The sequence below is a fragment of the Papaver somniferum genome, chromosome 1 (assembly GCF_003573695.1).
Source record: "Papaver somniferum cultivar HN1 chromosome 1, ASM357369v1, whole genome shotgun sequence".
Classification (NCBI taxonomy): Eukaryota; Viridiplantae; Streptophyta; class Magnoliopsida; order Ranunculales; family Papaveraceae; genus Papaver; species Papaver somniferum.
In genome coordinates, this window is record NC_039358.1 from 204,892,477 (window position 1) to 204,920,343 (window position 27,867).

The 27,867-nt window shown below is 38.2% G+C and overlaps 1 protein-coding gene across 1 annotated transcript; it reads right to left on the bottom strand.

Annotated features, from left to right (window-relative positions):
- Positions 1-18,607: 18,607 nt before the first annotated feature.
- LOC113358770 (putative F-box protein At3g17490) lies at positions 18,608-19,636 on the bottom strand. Its single transcript, XM_026602447.1, has one exon. It carries the CDS (start codon positions 19,634-19,636, stop codon positions 18,608-18,610), a length of 1,029 nt encoding a protein of 342 aa, XP_026458232.1.
- Positions 19,637-27,867: the final 8,231 nt, after the last annotated feature.

The following is a 27,867-nucleotide window of genomic DNA, read 5'->3' on the forward strand; positions in this document are numbered from 1 at the left end:
GTATCAGGAAACTGTTTTAAATCAAGGTCTTTCACTTTTCATGGGATTTTGTCCAGCCCAACATTTTGACATCGTGTTTCTTAATTATAACTAGTGTGACTTGTTTTTTGGACGTTATCTTATAGTTGACTTTATCATTTTAGAAGATCTGTCATTTGTGCCAGATGCAACCAACAACAATATGAATTCTAAAAGAGCATAGATACAAATAAGAACTCCACTTCATGCTCAGGATAAATGGTAGGTCGTATGCACTGTCTGAAAAAAAACATAATTAATAAAAAAGGCCAGTTCAATAACTACTCACAGTAGTCACATCCATTTATTTTGTATGTCTCCCACTGAAGCGCACATCTGTCCTGAGCTGGGTTCTGCCTTGCTTAGCGCTTGCTTTTCCTTTTCCTAGATAAAAAAAAGTCCCCCCCTGTATTTCATGAGACGATTAAGAACTATCAATGCACCGTTTTAAATATATTCAATCGCAGCTTAACAAAGTATTTTGAAAACTTCTCAAACATTATTATCGGTGTAGGAAAATTGTACAAACTCCACAGATGTCTGCGCGTAAATGTTAAGATCCATCCGAAGTAGAAAGCAAATATGTACACTGGTACATATTATAGGTACACCAATATGTACAGGTGCACCAATATGCACACTTATAGAAGGATGGAAACTTAATTTCCAAGAGACACTGTCAAGCTAAATCAGAAACTCTAAAAACCATGCACTGTTAGAATAAAGCATCCTTTACTTCATTTCAAAGATCACTTGGCTTGCACGATATCATTCTTCTAAGCATTATGTAAGATTACACCAAGATTAGACCAAGGAGACCAGCATATTAGAATTATGAAACATATCTCTTTGTCAGTGAGGATATACATTCAAGTCAGGTTAGAATTGGAAGGTCACCAATTCTTTGGCACATTTGATGTCAAACAAAAGTGGAAACAGATTAGAACAAGATTAGAATTGGATACTAAAATAACCTAACAGTATAAATACATATCAAATTATAATTCATTCAATTACTACATATCATATTGTAATTCCTGTAAAGCGGTTAATAATCTTATGGAATGTTTAAAGAATTACGAAATATAAGATATTAGAAGTTCAGGTTAAACTTGTAACAAAATAATGTCAACTGCATTTTATAAAATCTTAAAAAACCAACAGCTATTTCATGAAAATCAGAAATTAGAAACTGCCAAACTAATTCAAAGGAAAGGGCAAGGTGGGAGATCTGTAACTTAAACAAAATCCAAACAAAACGACTTTATAGCTCCATAACCTAGATAAGTCACACGAATTCTAAACCAGGAACCACGTGTTTAGTACCCCATGCCACACAATATCTTAACGATCAAAAGGTGTACAATTATGTGCACATTAACGCACGGATGTACAACTATGTACACATTAAAAATCAATATGTGTACAATTATGTACACATTAAGAATCACATGTGTACAACTATGCACACATTAACAATCAATAACAAAATGTAATAACATCAGCTTAATATTTCATGATGCCATTACTGAAATTTGTAAACAAACTTGTAGACATTGCGCATAACCTAAAATACTTGAAGAACTCAAATAAGAGCATGACATGAATTACTATCTGACTGGTAACAAAATCTAGAAATACTCAAATATTATGGTAATTAATTATAACTTTAACTATAACTATAACTGGTGTACAAGCATATACACCTCGTATAACAAAAAAAAGTGTACTTTTATGTGCACCGCGTATAACAGGTGTACAAGAAAATACACCTATTATACGGAAAGGAAAATTCTTCAAACGCTTACGCCCCTCGTCCATTCTGGGCGCAGATTGAACCTAAAAGAGAGTATGTACATACTCAAAAAGAGAGTATGTACCTCAACAGTTGATATGAGATCAACCATACATGGACAACTATCAACCAAATGGATGTTGATTCATGGAGGTCATAAAAAATGCACAGATCAACATATAGTATTGCTCTGATGTTATAATGCAAAGATTACCATGTGATGCATGCCTAAGACAATATATCCAAGATCATAGCATGGGATATCATAAAACAACCTATTACAAATGCAAACAAGAAAGAAAGCACAACTATGATAATCCTTCCCAACTAACAACACTTCTTCAGAGATTTAAATTATTTCTTAACCGCAAGGACTTGGTTCATGCTGACTTTCCTCGTTTCTTTCTTTAGATTATGCAAGGAGAATAACATATTATTCCTAATTAGAGACTCATTCAATTTCAAGAGATAAGTCTGAGTAATATGCAAACACCCTTTAGTGGTGCATCAGGGTATAATACAGTTTCCGCACCATTAATAATCAACGTGTGTACAACTATGTATATGTTAAAAACTAATAGGTGTACAACCATGTACACGCTAAGAATCTATATGTGTACAACCATGTATATATTAATAATTCAAAAACAAATGTGTAAGAAAAGAAGCCAGGCATGACAATAACTAGCCTTTCATCTTCATCGACCGCTTGTTCCCCTTTTTCCACGTGATCATAACGGATATTAAGGACCGTACCAACTCAAAATTCACCATAAATACCTGAGTTCATTTGCAAAATTGGACTTACTTAAATTGATCTTTCGCATGTATTAGCAAACAATGTGAACACAAAACATAAATGACAGAATATTGTTGTAACCGGTCGTAAAATAGGCTTACCTTGAAGATAAAAGCTTGTGGTTTTACATTCCTCGGATCTCCATCCCTATCTATCACGTCAAATGTGATCATTATGAACTTTTGTTATTGACTGTAGTGAGATCCCACTATCCACTTGAATACCATGCACTAGTTTACTATGAGAAGTAGGTAGCTAGTTAAAGGTTATCTCCATTCATTTTAATCTTTTTTAGTTCCCTATTGTACGAAGCATCAAAATTAAACAGTTAAATAGTTTGCTATGGTACATAGCATCAGAATCGATGGTTCATGTGATCTCTTAACAATAAAAAATTGACCTTCTCACTATGCCTACTCCAAGTTGCTACCTGTAAGCATTACCATTACTTTTGCCAGTGACAAGAATTCGGGACTTAAATCACAGATGCATCTACTTATTACAACAATTTAATTCAAGAAAACAAATCCAAAATGTAAGTAACACTAGTGGAGAATAGGATTTTAACCACTTCCTGGGCTTTGAAAAAACGACTTCCTCAATCCAGGGTAATTATAAGTTCTGTGAGACCCAGTAGTTCTGAAAGGAAAAAAGAAAACATGTTTCTGACGCAGTCGTTTTATGCGTAAGTATTTTGTGGAAATCTACATGTCCTATGGACTAGAGAAACCACTGTGAGAGTCAAAATTTTCTATGATAAGAAAATTGTAAAAAGACCCTATCTTTTCTTCGTTCACTCCGCCACCATCTTTATTCTTCTTGTCCATTCACTCACAACTTCAATCTTTTTCGATCTTTCAGAAAACCCAAAATTTTCTAGTTTAAAATCCAATTTATCTCTTCACCCGTCACTTTCACCAAAAATTTCTTGACATTATTAGATCCGAGAAAAGAATAGACAAACCCTAGCCATCAACTAAAACCCAGTACACCAAATCAATCAGTCTTTTATCCCTGCCTTTCTCGCAATCTCTCTTATACTCTCTCTAATTAAACAACAAAAATAGCACCAAAGAAGTAGCAGAAAAATAAGTGGAGGATGTTGATCAAGACGGAGAAATCGTCAAGGGATGATTTTATAATCTTCTGGTTAGGGTTCCTTTCTTCTTTCAGTTTTTCTTACAATCCTTAATAGTTCTAAGATATCCATTTTTACTTCATTTTTTAGGGATATCAGTAAGAAAAGAAGATGACCACAAGTATGGAGATCTTGGGAAATAGTGAAAACGGTAAGATTAACTATCAGTCTTTTATTTAGATTTGAACTCTAAACATTAAATTTCTGTTTAAGATTCTAGAACTTGTTATCTTGGTTATATTTAATTTCGACAATCTGGGTTAGTTTGATTTCAACTGAAATTAACAATATTGGGTTTGCTATCTATGTTTATAGAATTTATGGTGTGTATATCCTAATAAGTCATGGTGGAGCATGTTCTGGAAATTGTTCATAGTCTTCGAGAGACATTCTCACTGTAACGAATTGTGAGTTTTCTATCAAGGTGACTGTTGATAAATTCTGTAGTATATTCTTGATTTAATTTGAATTTTGTTGCCTGTGTAAGGGTGTTTGTGTTATATAAATCATATAATTAGCAGCAAGGTTTTAGTGTTTGATTTTTATTGTATTATGTGATGTGTAGGATGGAGGCCAGAGGAAAGGAATTTCGCAGCCCCATCAACTGTGGTTGAATTTGTTGTAGTATTTGCAGGAAGCAACGAAAAACTTAAGGTGTATCTAACAAAGTCTTACAATCTCAGCAGGTGAGGATTTGATGAATGATGATAGCCTGTACAAATTTTACATTATTTGCTTAAGTTTTTTATTGTGATTCGATTTTTTGTCGTGTTTAATTTATAGAAAGCGAAAGTTTACAAAGTGAGCAGGTGAGGATTTGATGAATGATGATAAATGGAACAAGTTTTACATCCAGGTGAGGATTTGATGTTGTGTTTATGTTATAGGGAGCGATTGTTTTACCTCCATGGGTTGCACTTGTTGTTCGTCCTGCGCATTTCGGTTCATGAATAATATTTTGCCCCGATCTTGATTACTGTTTTACTTGACTAATGGTGCAATAAGTGCTTTGGTAATAGTAGTTCAATTTTTGCTTTAACACATGTTTAGACTCATACTATGACATACGTAATACATGAACCTATGGTATGATTTTCAGTTGAGTACCTATTATTATTTTGGTTATTTTTAATTTTAACAATATAGGTTAATTTGATTGCAACTGGAATTAGCATTGGCTTTGTTATATATGTTTACATAATTTATAGTGCGAATATCCTAGTAAGTCATGGCATAAGCTATTCTACAACTTGCTCATAGTCTTCGAGAGCAATGAGAATCTTAATCTCAACGTAACAAATTGTGAGGTTTTCTAGCCAGGTAATTTTGATAAATTAAGTTGTATATCTGTGATTTAATTTGAAATTTTTTGCCTGCGTAAGGGTGTTTGATAAAGGAAGAATATAATTGGAGCTAAGCCGGAAACGGGTGATTCAAGTGTCATTACTCCAGGAACTCCATTCATGGCTGTGTTGTCCAACGCCTTCAGTATTACATATGCTCTAGGATGAACCACCATCCTGTGTTACACTAAGGTAGGGACTAGTGAGTCCTACTTACAGTTTAAAGTCTTGTTTCCCTCAAGGATGATTAGTTCTATTCCTGCATAGTAATCTGTTTTAGTCTCTTTCCCCGAATACCTTGTTTTCAGGATACTTCTCTGTGTATCTCTCTAATTATTGGGCTGGATTGGGTGATTATTTGAAGGTTATTCTTTCTGATTCAAATGTTCCTGGTGAGGGTGAGCACAAGGTCATGTCCTACATTCACTTACGTAGGATTCTTCCAGGTTACAATCCAAACACAATACATTATCTCTATGGCCCGGTGTGTTTCAACTCCAAAACTTTATTCTTTTTATTTCCTTAAACTTCCATATCTTCATTTTTCTTCTAATTGCAATTTTGGGACAAATTGTTTGCTTTGTTATCCATAAGATGTTGATCTAATTATGTTATAACTGACTACTCATGAGTTTCACTTTTCCATATTAAGATAGGTTCGTCAAATTGGATTTTTGAACGCCTAGTCATTATATTACTTGGCCATTGATAACTAAATAAGGAGATTTTGTTATTTGCAGGTTATCACGTACCCAGGGCAACAAGAAAAATGTTATGCATGTGGCCAATTTGGTCATCCGATAGACGCATTTATGTGTCTAATATAATCTCAATTGTATATATTATTAGTGCTCGATTTTATATTTATTATGGCTTTTTATATCCCTGTAGGTATTTTTGGAGAAATAAACTTTTGCAGCGAAATTGGCTAAAAAGTGGTTTTTGCGCTCGTGGGAAAAAATTACTATACGGACTCTCACTTTGGATAAGGGGTAACCTAATTACTAAGGGGTGACCCATTTCCAGGCATCTGCTAAAGGGAGACCGGAACTGGATAAGGAGGAGGTCATCTTCAAAGTTCAAATTAAGGAAAATGGCGGGAAAATTTGGCATCAGTCTGCATGGTTTTAGATTTGAATTTTCGGGCAGTTTCAAAGAGATTCAATGGACAAAATCAGTTTGTATGGACTGTAGAAGACCTTACAAGCCCAGTACAATCAATTGGACCCGGACAATTGGGATGGAATGGCCGAGAGAGGGTTTCAAAGTCTCAACAGAGAGACGTGTTCTGTTTCGAGTTTAGAAGATTTTTGAGAGATTTTTGGAGGACTTTGACGCTGGATTAACATGTACATGGTCCTATTCAAGTCTAGGGAAGAGTTTGGTAGCTATTATATAGCTAACAGCACGTGAAAAAACTAAACAGAACTGATTATCGTTTCAAACGCAGAGAAGAAAAAGAGGAGATTTCATCGGGATTTGATGACCCTGTTGAGTTATAAAAAGGTTGGGTCGAGTCATAAAATTTTTTTAGAAACCTTGAGGAGAGAGTTTAGAGTCGAGGAGAGCCGAGGAGAAGCGATTACAGAGAGTTACAGTGCTGCTGCTGCTGCTGTTCGAGGAGGAAGAAGAAGAGGAAGAACAGACCTGCTAAGGCAGTCGTTCTTCAACAGTCTTAAAACCAGAAACGTGTGTCGTAGTTCAACAACGTTAGATATGTATCGTTTATAAACGGCAGTACTCATCTTTGTAACAGTGACGCTGTAACGTTTATACAGCGTTGCAAACTTCTCTTTATCACCATATTCATCAATAAAAACACCTATTAAGCAATTTTTAGCAAGTTTTTGATATGAGGAGATAAAACCCTTAGCCAAGGCGACGGAGGAAGCCATTGGTCCTTATTTATGGTATAATTCTAACTTTATTATTTATTTGCAATATTATTACATGATTATTTGCATGGAATTTTTATTGGAAAATTGATTTTTATTGAATAATTGTGATTCATTTTGATGGAGCATGCTTAGTTTAAGACTCTTGATGTTTCATGCTTGGTGTTTACATTTATTACTTCAAAAATCTACAAAAGGCATAATATTAGAATCACTCTAAAAGAAAAATTGCATGAATATTAATTATTAGAATTTATCAAATAATGGGTCAATGGTGGAATCCAAGTCTTGGTGTTTGTCCTTAAAGTTTTCAAACAAAATTTATTTTCCTGTTTAAATTTAAATCTAAGAAATTATTTCCTTCACAAGTCTGAAAAGAACCCAGTTTTTACCACAACTACAACATCATTTTAAAATCCATCAAATTTTTGGCGCCGCCGACGCGGATTTGTGTTTAGGTAGCATTTTTTTTTTAGATTTTTTATTTATTTTTTATTTATTTATTATTTTTATTTGTTCCTTTTTACGTTTCTTTTTGTGTCTTTGATTTACAGGTTCGAAGTGGAATACTAAGGACTTGGGAACAAAAAGCTAAAAGCTAAAAGCTAAAAGAGAAGAAAAAAAAAGACATAATTTTTTTTAGGATTTAATTTTTATTATTATTTTTTTTGTATATAGCTTTTATTTTATTTTTTTAGAATTTGTAAATAGGCTTTATTTTTCATAATTTTGTAATTTTTGGACTTTTTATTTGGACTTTATTCTGGACTTTTGGACATTTTTTTTATTTTTTTTCAACCCTACGGAAGGGTATCCTTAAATACAAACTGTTTGCAGGGAAGGACGACGATTACGATATCGTCTCGGCCCCTCGGGTTCGCACACGGCATAGGAGTCGTGGCCCGAGTCGACTTCAACGGTTCATCCCCCGTCTGGTACGGGAGGTAAGTCCAATCGAAACACTCACGAATCCCCTGCAAGCGAGTTACTGTGCTCCTTAAGTTGCTAATTGTTTGAGGACGAACCGGACTGTCTTTATTTTCCTAGTAAAGGGCAAGGTCTGGCCTAAACAAGATAAGGGTTCGGATTTCATCACCGTTCTCTTCTTGCCCGCCTTAGGAAAACAAAACCTAACGCGAACCCAAGCTTTAAAAATCTGATTAGAAAGAGACCTATAGGGTATCGAGCTTGTTAGGAAAAATTTTCGAAGGATATTGGTTACCTTTTAAGCAATCTCGAAGTTCATAATGGTTTCTGTGAGTTGAATGCGTGACTGCGCCGCCTTGTGATAGCGGTGAGGCCTTGGGTATCAAATATCCACTGAGCTTCCCTCGCCTCAATTCAACTTACTTTAAATCGGATTGATTCCAGAGGGGTTTTCTTAAATTGTAACGAATTCCCCTTCGAGAGATAGAAGCTGGTCTAGAAACAATCTAAGTGGAGCCATCATGCTTTTTGTTTGCTAGAAATCTTTAGGTTTGTTTTGGTGGAGTCGAGTCGTCCTTGTTTGTGATTGTAAAGAATCCTTCTGTAGTTTATATTTCTTCGGTGATGAATCCTTTTGAGGAGACGCCACATGCGATGACGTTGCGAGAATATATGTCTAGAAATTCTCGTTATCAAGAGATGTCTTCGGAAATGACTCTTGGTGAATATATGCGTGGGCAGCGATATATGGATACTCCAACTTTTATTGAGGAATCACCTCTAACGATCTATGAGAAATATTATAAACATAGACCATGTAGTTGGGAACAAAGCTTGAGAATTCGTGAATATAAAAAATTATATTGTGATGATGATGAGGAGGAGGATGGTGATGATGATTATAATGATATTTCTAGTTCAAATCCAAATAATTTTAATAATTATTTACCTATTCAAAAGGACGAGGATTTGACTAGAAATACCCACGTTTTAGACGATGATTACGAAACTGATGATGGTTTAGAGGAACCAGTTTATCTTGAGAGTACTGTTTTCGAGTCAAACGATTTAGAAACAATAGTCTTAGATGAACTCGTAGAGATTAGCGGGGATGAACCTGACTTAGAAAAATCAATCGCCCACTTTCAGGAATCTGATGACCTAGAAATTAGGGAGATTATGACCAGTCTACCTAGAGACGCCGAAAACTCTAAGTTTGGGGGTGATTATCATTCTCCATGTTCTTTAACTCTTACAAAAATCCCTCACGTGGGACTTGAAATCAATGCCTCAACCATCTTACAAGACTATCTTCGTACTCGTTTTCCCGAACTTAATAATATTCAACACGAGTCTCAACTGTTAGAAACCCATCCTCTGGTTGATGAGGTTAGCCCAGGCAATAATTCCAAGATTGACTTTGTTTTCCCACCAAAAACTTTTCTACCAATTGTGGGAACTTTTGATTTTAAGATGTGTCGGTTATTAAGTTTTGAGACTAAACCTAATAACTTTAGGATATTAGGGTCGACACATTTTCTTAAGGAAGACCACCTCTTTCATTGTGGTCAGTTGTGTGAGTCAAATATGATTGACTTAGAGGATCCCCAGTTATTCAGGTTGTTGTTATGTGCTTATAAGTTCTTAGTTGAGTTTTTCCAGACTCTAATACCTGAACCGGATCTTAGCTTTGAGGAAATCCTACCGATGAAAACCTTTTATTTAGACCCTTTAATAGAGCCTGAACCTGAACCACAACTATATGTAGTTGTCTTAAGCAAGGGTATGTTCGGTATCTTCTTGGTCTGTTGCAGTTTCCTCTTCTTGTGGGTAACACTTTTTGATCCAGATGACCCACAGTTATTCCGGCTACTACTATGATTCTACGTGGTGACTAATACCTTTCCTACGTCTGGCTGAAGACTTTAAACTTAGCACTTCTTGGGAGGTAACCCAATATTCTTGCGACACGGTAATATCTTTCCTTATCTCTTTTGCTTCAAGTGGTAACAGTTTTTCCTTGTTCATGCTTTTAATTTTATCTTTAGAACATTGAGGACAATGTTAGATTTAAGTTTGGGGGTATGGGAGAAACATTTTAGTCGCATTTTTGAAACTTCTAGCGTCACATGGTATCCGGTTAGCTAAGTTTACATACTGTTTCTCACCGAAAAGATAGAAATTGGAATGCTACAGATAACAAATTGAGACATTAGAGAAAAAGACATTGAGATCCTTGAAATTCAGGAGAGAACTTGTTCTTTTTAGAGGGTAACCGTGATGGACCTAACCATACATGATGGAAAGGCAAGTAGGTCAGGAAATGCCAGAAAGACAAAGCAACCTCACAATGTAGTCTTAGTTACTGGATTGCGACTCTCTCTCAGTAGAAACTTATCATCATCAACAAGCGGAGCTACATCAAAATCTATGAAGAAAGTGAAGACGTTTTAGGTTTAGAAGCAACAATAGAAGAGAATAATTCAAAAATCAAAGTTGAAGTTATAAGAGCAAATGATATAAGTTGTTGGAATCCATGATACCAAGACATCACAAGTTGCGAAGATCTAAGTTTTGAAAGTCCTTCTCTCATGGCCATGTAAATTTTTGTCTTGTAATTTTATTTTATTTTATATTAAGCAAAAAAAAAAAAAGAAAAAAAAAAGAAAAAAAAAAAAAAACAAAACAAAAGAAAACAAAATTAAAAATAAATAAAATGAAACATTATTACGTTCTTTTTGTTCAATAAGGCCATAGGGAAGAAGAAATTTATAAGTCAAGCAAGAAATCGAAGAGAAGAGTTAATTGTCAAGGTTCTATGAGGTTCGAGAGTTTATCATCAACAGTTGAAGACCGAAGAAGGCGTTGTTTCTACTGGGCACTGTGAGAGAGTCGAAGAAAGATGCATTTTGGTTGCTTTGTTAGTCTGCTTTCAATATGGCACAAGATCTTTCTAGCTCTGGTTTAACTCATCACACGTAATTAGTCCAGATGTATAGCAGATGTCCCTCTCATTTTTATCTCTCTCCTAATCTTATCCAGCTGTATAGCAGCGGACGCATCTTACAATATTTATCTAGCTGTATAGCGGATATCTCTTTATCTAGCAGTCGTGTGGATTTGTCTCCCCTTTTCTTCAGTTAACTTTAGAGATGACACCTATAATTTCTCTGGCATTCTAGTTACTTGGAGATAGGTTGAGAATATGTATGTCCTCATAGCTCTTTGGATACTTGTGACCAATTAGGAGTAAAGGTTTTGTGGGTATATCTCTAGTAAGCCCTCCCGAGACTATAACTCGGCCACTAGGGCCACCTAGGGGTTTAAAGGCTTATTGCATACGCTAAATGCAATCGACGATGCCTGCGACAGTGAGTTAGGATTTTATTTTGTTTTGCTCGAGGACTAGCAAATAATAAGTTTGGGGGTATTTGATAGACGCATTTATGTGTCTAATATAATCTCAATTGTATATATTATTAGTGCTCGATTTTATATTTATTATGGCTTTTTATGTCCCTGTAGGTATTTTTGGAGAAATAAACTTTTGCGGCGAAATTCGCTAAAAAGTGGTTTTTGCGCTCGTGGGAAAAAATTACTATACGGACTCTCACTTTGGATAAGGGGTAACCTAATTACTACGGGGTGACCCATTTCCAGGCATCTGCTAAAGGGAGACCGGAACTGGATAAGGGGGAGGTCATCTTCAAAATTCAAATTAAGGAAAATGGCGGGAAAATTTGGCATCAGTCTGCATGGTTTTAGATTTGAATTTTCGGGCAGTTTCAAAGAGATTCAATGGACGAAATCAGCTTGTATGGACTGTAGAAGACCTTACAAGCCCAGTACAATCAATTGGACCCGGACAATTGGGCTGGAATGGCTGAGAGAGGGTTTCAAAGTCTCAACAGAGAGACGTGTTCTGTTTCGAGTTTAGAAGATTTTTAAGAGATTTCTGGAGGACTTTGACGCTGGATTAACATGTACATGGTCCTATTCAAGTCTAGGGAAGAGTTTGGTAGCTATTATATAGCTAACAGCACGTGAAAAAACTAAACAAAACTGATTATCGTTTCAAACGCAGAGAAGAAAAAGAGGAGATTTCATCGGGATTTGATGACCATGTTGAGTTATAAAAAGGTTGGGTCGAGTCATAAAAAAGTTTTAGAAACCTTGAGGAAAGAGTTTAGAGTCGAGGACAGCCGAGGAGAAGCGATTACAGAGAGTTACAGTGTTGTTGCTGCTGCTGTTCGAGGAGGAAGAAGAAGAGGAAGAACAAACCTGCTAAGGCAGTCGTTCTTCAACAGTCTTAAAACCAGAAACGTGTGTCGTAGTTCAACAGCGTTAGATATGTATCGTTTATAAACGGCAGTACTCATCTTTGTAACAGTGACGCTGTAACGTTTATACAGCGTTGCAAACTTCTCTGTATCACCATATTCATCAATAAAAACACCTATTAAGCAATTTTGAGGAAGTTTTTGATATGAGGAGCTAAACCCCTTAGCCAAGGCGACGGAGGAAGCCATTGGTCATTATTTATGGTATAATTCTAACTTTATTACTTATTTGCAATATTATTACATGATTATTTGCATGGAATTTTTATTGGAAAATTGATTTTTATTGAATAATTGTGATTCATTTTGATGGAGCATGCTTAGTTTAAGACTCTTGATGTTTCATGCTTGGTGTTTACATTTATTACTTCAAAAATCTACAAAAGTCATAATATTAGAATCACTCTAAAAGAAAAATTGTATGAATATTAATTATTAGAATTTATCAAATAATGGGTCAATGGTGGAATCCAAGTCTTGGTGTTTTTCCCTAAAGTTTTCAAACAAAATTTATTTTCCTGTTTAAATTTAAATCTAAGAAATTATTTCCTTCACAAGTCTGAAAAGAACCCAGTTTTTACCACAATCACAACATCATTTGAAAATCCATCATCATCTTGCAGCCGAGTGCTATGGCAAGCCTGCTGAAAAAGATGAAACACCGATTCGCAAAAAAAAATATCAGGTGAAGTATCGTTGGACAACTTTTTTTTAGTGAAACCGTCTTAAATTTAATCTTGTTAAATTTTGGCCATGCTTTCAACTCTCTTCTGACTTGTTCCATTCGCAGTTTCTCAACACCTGGGTGTTGCGAGAGTATTTACAGTATGAAATGGACATTCCCAATCCCTCGTTTGTGATAAACTTAGAAAGGATAATCGATGATTCTGTTTTCCTGTGTTTTTTTGTTGGGAATGATTTCCTTCCTCACATTCCAACATTGGAAATACGTGAGGTATTTGAATCACACATCTGTTCTGCAGATGTTAAAATCTCAATCTAGTTCTTCATATTTGTCAATGATTTTAGAACCTTAGTGTCCAAGCATTTTTACAGTCATACAACGGTGGTGGTTTTTATGTTTTTCCTAACAATTGTCTTTTTAGACTCAGGGTGCTATTACTCTACTCATGCATGTATATAAGAAGAGTTTACTTCTATGGGTGGTTATCTTACAGATGCTGGCAAGGTAATTTTATTTTGTTTTTGATTCCTTTAATAACTTGTATGCAGTGTAATTCCTTTATTAATTTTAATTCTTGGATTCACATGTTCAGGTCTTACTGGATAGCGTAGAACATTTTGTTCAGTTAGTTGCAGTACACGAAGATCAAATCTCTCATAAGCGTGATTTTCAGTTGAGTATTTTTCTGGAACTTGTGTCTGGCGTGATTCTTTTTAGTTGAGTAGCTTTATAATTGATCATTTTTTCTTCCATAAATTATTTTCATTGTTTTTAATTATAATATAACACCTTCATAAGAAGAAGAATTCAGCCCCTAACGTGATCGAATACAACTTGTAACCTTGCACGAATCAGGAATTATAACTATGTTTTACTTCTTGTCTGTATTATTTTTTGAATTCTCTAAATTTAAACTAACTATCATTATTTATTTGCAGGAAGTTACAATGAAAGATGAAGCTGCTGGTAATGATGTTTGTCCAGTGCAAATCAAATTGGTTGCATTTAATCACTGTTTATTTGCAGGAAGTGAATGCAAAGATGAAGCCCCTGGTAATGACGATTTCTCAGATAACATTATTTGAATACATTTCGTAAGCTGCTGGAACTGCTTATTTTAAAATGGACAGAGTTTAGGCCAAATGAATTTGTACTGATAACCTTCCTAATAATTTCAGGTAGTAGAAATTCCAAGAGGGAGCAGGTGGAATGAAAGTTTGATGCAGCTATGGATGGACCTCCCTACGAGTGTTATCTGACAAGGCTGCTCGGTAAGGATCTCAATTGGTGAAGTTTGTGGATTTTCTCCTAAGACTTCTACCAATTTACTTTGTACGTTTTTGATCAGGAATTTAGGATCTCAATTTCTTCATGAGTTATGGACATGATATTTTACATATGAAAATTAGCTGCAGTTCATATGTTTTCTTTAAATTTCAATTTGAGTGGATACTTGTATGTGTTTAGGTGGTTCTAGTGTCGAGCAGATTCCTTGTCTCATTTCCTCTCTTTTGTTGTTGTTAATTGATGTAGTCTTGGTTGGTTTTTGTTGACAACTTAGGGCTGGAGCAATGGACCTGATTTGAGCTAAGTTGTCAGAAAATGAAGGCATGGATGGTGAAGTTTTATCTTCAACTTAGTGTTGAAACTTTATGGTTTGTTTAGCTTGTAGTAGGATATTGGTCAAGTTTTTCTAACTCAGTCTCCAACTTTTTCAGACTTGGAACTTGCAGTATTTTTGAATGTTGAAATCGAATACTAAATACACTTTTTAATACAAATTAAGTTTTAAAGTCGTTATCAATTTAATTTTGTTAGATCCAGTTTTGAAGTAATTTTTTTCTTAATTGCGATTCAGCTTTTAATAATTCAGTTGAATCAGCTTTGGATTCAGCTGAATCAATATCATTTTTTTAATAAAATATCACCCGTAAAACAACTGTGTACATCAGTATCTGTCTGTAGCTGTTGAAGAAAGTCGTTTTTTTTAAAGAATTCAATGTTTGCCAGACACAGTCGTTTTGAGAAAAACCACTCCTAGATTACTGCTGATGGATACAGTCGTTTTTAGTGATATTATTTCTCGTCCTAACAGTGGTTTAACTTCCATTTTCCACTAGTGTAAGGAGGACTTAAATCACTAATGAATAACGAAGATGAAAGACCTTAATAATCTCTTGATACTCTGGATTGAGGAACGGTGAATGTGACGGAAGGAGAAAATGAATTACCTCTCGCAGTGGAAATATTGAGAAAACCCTATTTCAACCCTCGTTTTACAGTAGAAATCTCGTGAAATTCCTTTTCCAAATCTCGTTTCCACTAAGAATCCTATGGAAGTCCTCCTTCAATTATCGATTCCAGTAGAAATCTTGTAAAAACCATTCTTCGGTTCTCTTTTTCAGTAGGAATCTTGTGAAATTACTTCTTTAATTATTGTTTTCAGTGGAAATCTTGTAAGAATCCTTCTTCAATTCTTGTTTTCAGTAGAAATCTTATGAAAAATCGTTCATCGAAAGAGAAAAGATGATATGATTTTAACCTAGATCCTAAGAAACTGAGGAAGAAAGCATAAAAAATGACACCGAGTACAAATCTCTGTTGAAGAACAACGATGTTAAATCGCCCCTGGCTCTGTCTCTCTCCAAAATAAAAATCTAAGATCTAGAAATTGAAAAAGGATAATTAGGGTAATAAGAAAAAATCGCATTTTCTGAATCGGCTGAATTTTGGACTAACTCGTACATGTTTGGTCTAAACTATTGGACGCAGGATTTTTTTGGACTTGAGAGTACTAGGGCTCAGATGGATGGACTAAAGCGTCCTAAGCCCAGTAACTTTAGGACTAAACATCAATTTCTACTTTCCTATCGGCTTACTTAATTAAGGTAATAAGTACATTTCTGTGGTTTTTAATGTTCTAAAAATAGATATATTAAATAAAATCTAATTAAGGTAAGGCGATTTTTTTTTTGTTCTTGGTTTCTGTGGTACCAATGAACTTGATATATTATTCTTTTTTCTTTTCTGTACCAGGAAAAACTAAAAAAAGAAATTAGGAAAATTAAACAACCATCTTAAACCTGTGTAATTTACATCGTACTTGAGCATTGTTTCTGCGTTCCAAGTACTCTTTAAACTGTTCTTTCTTTATTGAGCATATTCTATCCCATCAAAAGCCACTTGCACACAATGCCTGTTTATTACAGTAAAGTTTGTCCGGCAATTGTACATATTTGATCTAAGAATAAAGATTTAAGTGATAGTAGACATAAGGAGATGCATAGAAATAGTTGCGGCTGCTATACTATTGTAGGTACGGAAAATCCCATAGTTACACCCAAGTGTTGAATCTCTTGTTCTTGTCTCGTTTCAACTTCAAACCCATATAACAATTTCTAGATCTAAACTTATTACTCACAAAGATGATGATAAAACTACTAGAATGTAAATGAGCGAAAATGCTATATGACTGTACCAGTGGAGGATCAAAACAGCAACATGTGCACCCTCTTCAAGCCTGTTTTGGTTAATCCTGGCGGTGACGATAAGACCATCAGATTACGCCATGTCAGAACCGGCTGCTACGCTTGCTTATGGAGGGTTGGACCTCCTTTCAACGATTGCTTATATACGGCCGTCCCAACACCTGACGGATCCGGGTGCGATGTGTACACCATCATCAACTGGGAGGAAAGAGTTGCTGCTTTAATTGCTGAGAAGCAAGCTCTCGAGGAAAAAGTTGCGGAGTTGACGTCAAAACTTGAAGAATGTTGCGGTTCTAAAGACCCATCAACCAATAAGTACCCATGGATGAGTGACACCATCTTTCCTGGTTCGTGGGTTGGTTTTGAGGATCTTGATGTTTTTCAAGAGTTTGCAAGCAAATCAACTCAGATCACTCTCACTGAAGCATCAACGGCGGCGCCTGACTTGGGTGAAGATTATACAACTAACATTCAACCAAACCGTTTTACACGAGGAATGTTAGATGGGCAGCTGGTGTGTGTGGTTGTTGATGTTGCAGGGTTAGTGCCTAACAGTGAATTGGCAAGATTTGATCCAAATGTTTGGGGTTTGTTTAATAAGTCAGGAACTTCTTATGCCGCCCGAAAAGCCAACTGAGTCGGATATGTCATTTCTATTACAAAAATTGAGAGGATTCTCAAAAAATTGTCATTTCTATTTTCTTAAATAAAAGCTTTTCCAAGTTGATTAGATGAGATCTTCCAAATTATAACGTCCAACTGCAGAACAATGCTTACTGAAAAATCATCAAATCTGAATGCAACGCCTCCGGGGGCACTGACATAACTTTACACAGCATCAGCAAGGCAATGGCAACATTGCCAGGATTTTATGGCAAGTTTCCTTAATTGAGGAAAAACAAAAAAACATTGCCAGGATTGGATTTTGCTCAAAGTATTGGACTCGTTTTACTGCTAACTGAGCTATACAACAACATTCCATTGTAGTCCAGCCCGGTTAGGATACCTGGCTTTCACCCAGTGTTGCATTTGATTTTAGGAAATTTTTTGAGAACACTGCTAAGGTGTTGCATTTGATTTTCTGCTACAAGTTGCCAAAATCAAAATAAGATAAAACTGAAACACTCTCCCAGAGAATCTGCCAAGTTACATGCAACTTATCTACTGCAACCTACACAACTTCAATGTAAAACTGTTAAAAAGAATCGTTAAAAAGCTCTAGGAGAATAAAGATATCAGTGATAGTAGTAGACATAAAGAGATAGTTGCAGCTTCAACTATCTTCATAACATAAAAGTGAATAAGATTCTCATTCTTCAATCTTTGTTACGTATACTGTAATAACCAAGTCCTAAAGAAGGACCAAGTTCAACTGGACCACTAGAGTTTACCTGCAAATACGTCTAGGTTCGTAATTTAGTGACAACAAAAGTCTATAGCAAGTTCTACTATATAAAGAAATGTGAGTGAATATCAATTGGGCATAACTCATTCATTAATCTATCTTCATGCTAATGCAATATTTAAGGTTCACGTTTCAGAGACTACAGATTCAATGTAGTAGTATTTTTGACGTCTCCTGGATTTCCTCTTGCCGCTTCAGTAGCTATGCTCACTGGCGCATTTTGCTTATTTCCAAAGCTAGTGCTACTGAAGGGTTTGGAGGAACTCTGGGTGTCATTCAAACATTAACAATATCAAGTCTTATGGGTTCTGCACAAAAACACTTTTTGGTATGACAGCATTGGCAAGAGCATGATAAGATAAAATACTGGAAAACATCATTTTACTCTTGATATGATAAGAAGAAACCTTTAAAACATATTCTGACAATAATAATAGAAAATAACACTGTTCTTCTTCCAGAAGCTTTCCATTGGTAAATCGGGCAATGGATATTAAGCTAAACTCGCTGAGAGCAGTTATTGATAAAAGAAAAAGCAAAACAGGAACAGGAAGTGACATAAAGCTAAAACTTCCTGAAGAACTAAACAGAGAAGAAAAATAAAAAGAAACAGAAAAAGAAACTAAGACAGAAAGAAAACAACTCTCACCTTAAGTGTTTAACTCAAGGACAACTAGGTCATGAGGTTTCAAGTAGTCCCTTGTTCCGGCTTCAAATTAGGCAATGGATCCCATTGGGCCTGTCCTCGATGTTATCTTCACCATGCTGAATAATCTAGACAGGCAATAAAGTCTCGAAGAAAGGTGTAATAGAGTAGGTGTTACCAGGAGTACCAGTAGGATCCAACAAAATCTCAAACGAATTTTTATAAAATTTCTTCTCACTTCGATCATAATACTGAAGAACTTCACAACGAAACTGGTGAGCATAACGTTCTTCCTTTAAGAATTTTAAGACTACCAGGCTTGTACCAGTAATGGCTTTGAATGCTAAATTATGTATTTTATCCCAGCGACAAGGCAGTTGTAATGTTTCTTCAGTCCAATTCTTATTGGTGACACTACCGCCCTTGTCAAAATTATGTATCCATAAATTTAAAATGTCATCTCCTTCTCTTACCAATACAGTTAAATGTCCATCCACTTCAGCCAACTCATGAACCAATTGAAGCCTTTCAATTGAGCCCCAGTGATCAAGGATGAGGTTTGGGATGGTTATCGATCTAAATGTCTCACTTCCAAGATCAAATGCCATTATAACTCCATTCTCACTTCGTGGCTTCTTGCCAGAAATCCAATATATCGAACCACACACATGAACAGAATTTTTCTTAATTGTAGTCTCGGGTGGAACTTCAATCTTCCTCCATGTATTCTCACCCAGTGTAAAAACCCCACAAACCAATTCACGACTAACAATTTCTTCAATTCTGCGTGTTACAGTAATCTCAATTATGCAGAACACCTTGTGTTTATTAGTAAGCGAATCGACTCCAAATCCAAACATGTATTCATATGAACTTTTCAAACGATCTCTCCTGCAGCCTTTAACTAGTTTGACACCAAAGAGTTTCCTGAATGCTGCATTTGTTAAAGTATCGATCCATGGGGTCTTGTCTCGGATGCTAGGATTATAAATCAGAACAGAACAATGCTCCATAACAGCACTACCACCCTTGACAAAACACATCAAACCATTAACAGGTTCAAGCATTGTTATTGGCTTCTCATCAAGAGTCACATTATTACTAGTGACAATAGCAGAATTGTCCGATGATTCATGACCATGACAATCATCAAACATCAAATCTTTTGGACATAAAAAAAAACCTCTTAATTGGTATGGGTCGATTAACATGGCAGGTAGGGTACATCAGAAAAGTATGTTCTTCAAGTAGATGATTTTTCGACATTGTAAGGTGCAAATCGATAAAGCATGTGTTGTGTTTGATCAAATACCTCCAAAATCTACATACTGACTTGCACTTCATCAAGCATTTCACAGGTAATCTACTCAGAATGTTAAACAAAAGCAGATCCATACCGTCAAAGAAACATCCCGGCTCTCTTCTGTAAACATTTCTGCTGCTGCTGCTACCGCCGCCGCTGAGATCTGCTAATTTTCTTTTCTTCAATGCTGCTGCCAAGTTAATCATCTTCCTGATTGATCTGTTGATTTGGTAGATCAGAGAGGAATTTAGATTTAAGATGATACATACACTGTCTCCTTGAAAGAAACAATAGTGCACTCAAAGTGTTTGATTATAGTTGTAACTGAATAAAAGTAGAAATGAGAGTGAGCCTTGTATTTCTGGTAGGCTCATTACTCTAGAGATAAGAAGACCCGGTCTTCACTCGTGTGATAATTTTAATACTCACTTCTATGTGGTGGGTAACCGTTACACACCCATTTTTTTAAGAAAAACATTAAATGAAATTAAATAAAAGTATCTTCATCATTAATGAGAAAAAATCGTGAAATCACTTTTTTCATTTATAATCTGGTTATACTTTAAAGGAAACATTATCTCGAAAAATCCACAAAATATTCTCGATTATGGCAGCTGCTAATCGCCTCAATATAGCTATCCTTTTGTGCACTTACATTATTATTCTGCATTTCTGACAAACAATCCATTGTAGTCCAGCCCGGTTAGGATACCTGGCTTTCACCCAGGCAATGGAAACTTTTTTCTTTTTGTCCCAGAAATGGAACTTTTTTAAGTTTTCCGCATAATATCCCCTGCTTCTGGTAGATCCTCTCAACTTGCATGACAATTTTTTTTCCTGCTGGTCACTACAAACTTAAAAATCAGCGGAACCAAAATTTCAAAAACACTGGAAGAATAAAAGTATGAGAGATGAAAGACATAAAGAGATGGATTGAGATAGTAGTGAAAGCTTCAACTATCTCTTCACAAAAGTGAAGAAGAATCTCATTCATCTTTGTTGCGTTCCCATATTTATAACCAAGTCCTAGAGATGGACCAAGTTCATTTGAACCTACTGCAATGTGGCTCGAAATACGTCTAGGTTCATTCATCAACTTGTCCTTAGTAGTAACTTTTAACATCCTTCTTTTTTATCACAACAACACCAGATGCTCAGTTGTAGATTTTGTTGAACTATATAAAGAAATGTGAGCGAAATACCGGTTGGATATCACTCGATACAATCATCACTTAGTTTTGTAGTTTGGCGTCACCTAGAGTTCCTCTTGCCGCTTCAGTAGCTGTATGTTCTTTCTACCACATTTGCTTATTTCAAAAGTTTGTGTTAGCTACTGAAGGGTTTGGAGGAACTCCGGGTGTCACTCAAACATTAGCGCACAACTCCACAATTTATTTGCAGATACATACGACCGATGCACTAAACGACACTTCCCGTTCCTTGCCACAAGACAATGAAGTAAAAACTAAGAACATTTCAAACTTTTTTCATTAATTGGTGTGTATGTTCTTGATATTTTCTTTGATAGTTATGCCAGAAGACAATGTCCAGTTAAAGATTTATTAGAGTGTTGCGCGTTGGAAATTTAGGACTAGTACTCAGATGCATGCGCGCACGGATTGTCCTCCGCCCCACGCCCTATAAACAACATATCCCACTTGGTTTTGGTTTGTGACCAAGCAAACACTCTTTAGGCTTGTGTGTTGTTATAACTCTGATCTATCTGTGCCCGAATTCTAATAAGAAATGATTCCACATAGCCCCAACTATTTTCAGAATGTGCGTGATTTTTTTCCAAATTATATTTGCACATGTAACACCTGTTCGCTAATGTTCTCCCATTTTTCTTAAGAATGTTTTGAGTAACTACTTACTTAGTATGGAATTCTGCATATGTAAAACGATTTTTTTGATGGTACATCTGAATTCCAAATTGCCTATTTAGGGAAGCTTAACAAATTTGGTTCCTCAACTGTGGACACACGAACTACGCGGAGTCCGAATGCCCACAATCAATTGTTAAAGTCTAAAGAGATTACGATGATGATACCCTGATGTGGATTCATTGGCTCAAAACCCACGGGTTTATCATGGCCTCCTCCAACTTCCCCGTGCGTAGCGATTATGCATGGGGTACAAATATAAAAGGAAAACAACATATATAAGCAAATGCATGCGGAACTAAATGAATGTAATGTGCTGAAATGTAAATAAGACCAAGGTTTACGTGGTTCAGCACTAAGGCCTACATCCACGGGGTTTGTTGTTCTACTATATTATTCACGGTTACACGAATAGTTGAATGACTTGGGGTTTACATATTTCTCTCCACTAAGGGATTCCTTACCTTTGCTATTCTCTCTCTCTCTCTCCTGATGTTTTTTCGATCCCCCTCCCCCTTTGTGGAGATTGGGTATTTATAAGGTAGGAATGTGGGACCCATCTCTGAAGACCGTTGGAACCTTATCTTCTAGTGTCTTGTGTCCATCACGCAGAGGTCTGCGTTTCCCCCTCGATCCCGTGGAGGCATCTTCGCTCGTTCCATAAGTCGGTCGACACGTGCACTGCTCAGAGTGTTTAATGCGGGTGGTTGAGGGGTCTGCTCGTGTCAGACAAGTGTCTTCTGCCCCTGTCAGTCCGCGTCAGCTGACTTTCTCTCCACCGTTGATCTTAGCTCCCCTTCTGGGGATGAGATAAAGCAACTCCTAGGGGTTTATTTGGTGCTTCGCGACGCATCGTGTTTTGATGTCTTAGCTTGCATGCTTTCCACGTGCCTTTCTGTATACACGTGTCCGATAGTGAGATATATGTGTACACAATTTGCCCCTTTTCTTCAGGCTTAACTGACTAATGGGTGCCTTGAAGAAAAACTATCGTCGCACATTCTTCTCACTCCTAATAACTTCTCCTAGATACTTGGGCACGTCTTTTATTCGTGCATTAACTGCTTATGTAACGGGCACGTTTTCCTATTTCTCCCTTAATTTCCTCTTTTCTTTCGGGTATTTTAAGGATAGAGAGGAAATTTAATTTCATTCTTCCTAAACACTCTCTCAGTTCATTCTTCCTTAAGTTTCCTGCCTGCCTTCATTAAACCTGTGACCTTAAATTCTTTGTCAGTCTTCATTGCACCTGTGATCTTAAATTCTGTCAGTCTTTATTGCACCTGGGATCTTCCCCTGTTCGTTTCTTCTACTTGCTGTTTTTTGCCGGTGAGTTTTTCTTTTCTTGATTTCACTGTTTTATGCCGTGTTGATTTGTGAATTTTCTGCTATTGTTGTTCCTTGTTTGTGATGAAGAACTTTTCTGATGCTTGCATACTAGTTTGCCCCTGTTCTTCATCTTAAATTAAGGCAGCCATTACTTCGAGGGTGGAGTATTGAGATTGTATCCTAATTTTAGGGTTGCTATGTTATCGTGGTTGTATTGCTATGAATGTGTTTTTTTGATTTTTGGTTATTGTGTGTAACTGTTCTTGATTTTATTCTTTCCGCAGCCATGTCTGACCGTCCGCGGCCTACTTATGAGACTCCTGATTCTAGGTTGTCGAGATCTCCTCAGCGTCGAGAGTCTCAAGATGATGTTCGTCGGAGTCGAGTTTCTTCCGGAGCGAGAGCCTCGTCTCTCGGGAAGAGATTCCTCCGATAATTCCGTCTGGCTCACGGAAGTCTTTAATCACTCAATGGTGCGTCCTCGTGAAGATACTCGGAGTACGCAGGCTCCTCCCCGCGCTGTTGCTTTTGACGTTCCTCCTTTACGTTCGTTAGTGCCCGAGCATCATCTACGGTCTTCTCCAACTTTTAAAGGGAAGAATACAAAGGGCGTAGCTCCTAGGCTGGATCTTCAAAGAATCCCCCCGTGAAGAGAAAAGCGTCTGAAGCGTTTGTTAGTTCATCCGGCCCCGCCGAGGAGGAAGAGGCTGCTCCCTTGATACGCAGTGTTCTGTTAGCAGGAAAAAGTAACCTTCAAGCATATCGATCTTGAAATATTCAAGGAGAAGCATGAGCTCCAAGCCTTCGGGGTTCGTTTTATGCCCCCGAGGATGATATTACGTATGAGCTGATCTCTAAGTACGAATTCGATGAATTTCACTTGTTAACGACGGTTGGGGCCTTCGAGGCTGGTCTGATGCTGCCGTTGTACAAATCGGGTGATTCCTTCTACTACGACGTGCTCGCTAGTCGTGAGGGTTCTTCCACAAATACTCATAGCCGTTCCGTATCCCAATATCGGGGAATTATCTCCGCGCCCTGAAGGAATGCTATCTGCGGAGTAAGGGGGAAACGTCGATGACTGCTACGTCCCCAATCCCTTGGAGAAGGAATGGTACACTCCTGAGAATTTCAATAACTCCTTCGGTGATTACGTCAATAGCAGGAATCGCAAGCCGTGGAGTGTCAGCCTTCGGAATCTTCCTGCTCCTCGAGGCGAGATTCGTCTGTTAAATGAGGTCAGCGATGCCAAGCTGAAGTATGTTCCTGGCACGGAGGCGTCCAGTCGTCGGAAACTCTTCCCCGCGCGAGAAAGGATCAAGCGCGATCATGACTACGAGTGGCACGCCACTGTCATTGAGATAGTTGGTCCGTGGGCTTACGGTTGGATTCCCGGTTCCCGCGGATGGCGGCCAACCGAGAATAGTAAGCCGCGCGAATCTCCTCCCGCGCTATGGAGATTTCTGCCCCTGGCGTCTGAACTTTGCGGGCATGAATTTTCCTTATGCCCTGGATGTCGTAGAGGGAGACGAGGAGGATGGTTCCGGTGCTATACTCCCAAGAATATCTCAGCTGCTCAGGTACGCAGATTCTAGTTGTGTTTCGTTTTTATAACTTCCATCGGACGGGAAGAATAATTCCTTTGTGGTGTCGGTTTCAGGTATTGAAGAAGAAAAAGATTAGGCCGAAGCAGTCTTCTACTATGGTGGTGGGCGAGGTTGAGGCCCAAGAAGAAGTTACTAGTCCGTGAACGAAGAGTTTGCTGAGGACGAGATTACAGATGGGGAGGAACGTACTGGTACCTCCCCTATCAATGCCGAAGAAGTCTTCGCTGGTCCCTGGTGATGAGGAAGGAACAAGGGTGTAGTGGCGGATGATGTTGTCATCGAGGATGTTTCCGTCCCTGCTGGTGATGTCATGGATACCCTCCCACTTCTCAAGAATTTTCTTTCGATCGGATGTATTCCACGGGGGAGTTCTTTGACGAAGCCCTCGATTTTCCCGAGGACTTCTCTTTACTTTCCCCTAATGACATTGGGATGTTCTTGGTGGTGATGGTAATGGTGATGCTGCTGTAGAAGGTGTTGGTGCGGAGGAGCCTGCTGTGCATGTAGGCGCGGAGAACATGCCAACGTTCATGCTGAGGGGGTCGAGTCGGTCAAAGGAAAATCTGTTGTTGACGCGCCCGCCGATAGTCTTCCCCAGTCGCCGATGTCTGAGGGTGAGGATGCCATCATGAGTTGGTTTAAGGAGAAGAATCTTCTGTTTGTCTCTCATCCTGCTCCTGTGGTTGTTGGGGAAAAGGAATCAACCGCGTATACCCGTCGCATGATGGAGATGTCTTCGAAGGCGCAGGTGTCTGAAGCCTGGGGAAAAGGTTGACCGTTCCCGAAGCTACCCTCGTGCCGGAGCCTCCTACTTCTGTTGCCGATATGATGGCTATTGCCGACGGGTATCAATATGGCTTCCCGCAACAGCGTGTGCTGGAGGTAAATTTTCGTACATCTTGTTCGTGAGAATAGGACGCTTCGGTTGAATAATGTTTTGTCATTTTGATGTGTAGATGATGAGGAGCGAGCATTGCAACCACGTGCTATATCAGTTCTTTAAAGCAAAATCTCTGAAGCTCGAGGCTAAGCTTCGTCATCGGGAAAAGGAATTATCTGCGGCGGAGGTGGAAATAGAAGAGCTGAAGAAAAGCCTTAAGGAGAAAGAAAACTGGGTGAAGCAGAGGCTGATCTTCGTTCAGAACTTATTGCAGTGCGCGCTGAGTTAGAGCAAACTCGTAGCCAAGTTTCCACTTTCACAGGTTTGGTTCTTTTCCCTCGCCGTATGTCGTCATTCTTTTCTCTTAGTTGTTCTGTCTGAGTCTCCCCACCCTATGTCCAGTGGGTGGCATCCCCGAGCTGGTATGGCTTCGAAACGAAAGAGCTCGGCAAAAATCTCGTATTAGAGATTTGGTTGAGAAGATTAAGAGTGAGGCTAGAAATGGGATGCTCGGGCTGAAGTATGGCGCGCGCGGCATGTTCAGATGGTCGACATGCAAAATCTGTACAACCATGATCGTGCTTTATTTAATGGCACACTGCTGTGGACCAGTGATAATCTGCGGGAAGCCCGCGAGCGTACTTCCTTGTTGGAATCTAGGATTCAGCTATTGGAAGAAGAATTACAGACGGCGCGGTCCATTCCTCTTTCAGGGGTCCAAGATAATATGCTTGGTCTTGCCAGGGAACGAGATGATGCTCGTGCTGAAGTCTATGCTCTCAGCAATGCTCTTTCCGCGTCTCGTGCCGATGTAGCCCGTCTTGCTGAGTCTGAGAGGAATCTTGAAGTGTGCATGTATAGACTCAGCAAAGGGGTCTCAGAGATAAATAAAGAGGTCGACCACCTTCGTCATATGGACTCGATGAAGCAGGTAGAATTAGATGCCTGTCAATTTACTCTCACCAACCTTCAACTAGACTATAAGAAATTATCCGCGGAATATGATCATCTTGATGAAGCGCGAGATGCGGTTGTTAATGAATATGAAGAGGCTTCGGCTTGTGTCGAAGGTATAATCCCAATTCATCGAGTGTGATCTTGTTTGTTTTCTACGCTAACTCCGTGGTGTTGTCTTTTTCAGGGCTCGAGGACGCCTTCGCGTCACAAATGAAGAACTTGAAAAGGCTCAATCTTCCTTAGCACAGCAAGAGGAACAAACCAATCACTTCAAGAATTTAGCAGCCACCCGCGAGGAGGCCGTTGGTGCTGCTTCCAGAGAAGTGAATCGGCTATCCTCGTTATTATCCCAAGCCCAACAGCGGACAACAGTTATTAAACATAAGGCTCGTTGTCAATTGGCTGAGGAGACGAACAAGATGCTGGAGAGGATAGAGCTTGGCCTAAGGAATGAACATGGTCTCGTGAAGAACTACCCTCGTCGTCCCGTTCCTGCTGCATTGCCCAGCTCCTCGGGCCCCTCTTCTGGTGGGAGCGTCCCATCAAGTCTTCGGAAAATCCTGACGACGGGACCGCCACCTAGGTAGAGATGCAGCGTTCTGTAGGGTCCGCGGCATAATTGTGCTTTTTGTAACGATGTAAAAGGAATGTTTTTTGATTGTGTATCCTTGGCTTTGGCCGTTCACTTCTTGTAATCACCCTTTATGAAATGAATCCTCTTCTTGATATACCTACAATGTTTTTGTATTTTAAGTTTGTGAAAAATCAAAACAAAAGTTAAGTGTTTTTGAGTGCGATACGAAGGAAGGTACCTTCGTGATCGTCTTGAGACCTGTCACCCACCCCCCCCCTGCACCCAAGCTGGCAATCCTGGGCCAGAGGATTCCCAGACGGTGGGGGCCGGGGCAACGTTCTAGGATATGGGGTTAAAATATGTACGCACCCATTCCGTCGACCCGTTGCCTTAAGATTGGTTGGGTATCTCTTTCTGCTGGGTGCCTTCCCCCTGGTCCTACACTTATGGACACTGATGGGGGAGCCCTGAGAGATTGTAGATTAACTACTTTCCCCAATATTGTAGGTAGATTCCACAGACTTGATAATTTGAAAGCTTGTTTATTGATAAGTTGAGGTCTGCAATTCCTCTTCCAGAGATAGAAACATGTTGGGCGGAGGCTCCTTTCTTCTTCTGGTATATCCCAGCAGATTCAAATCTGCGTTGCTTCTATGGGAAGTATGGTTTGAGCCATTTAGCATTCCAAGGATGCCGGAGGACCTCACCTTTTAGATTACGAAGGTAGTAGAACCATTACCCGCAATGTCGTGGATCATAAACGGTCCTCCCCATGTAGGTGCTAACTTTCCCCATTTCTTTTCTTGCTGATATCGTGGGATTGTTCTCAACACATACTGTCCCTCTACAAAATTT

What these genes read in the sequence shown, in the direction of transcription:
- LOC113358770 (XM_026602447.1), bottom strand. Translation starts at nt 19,636, where the DNA reads ATGTTTGATGATTGTCATGGTCATGAATCATCGGACAATTCTGCTATT.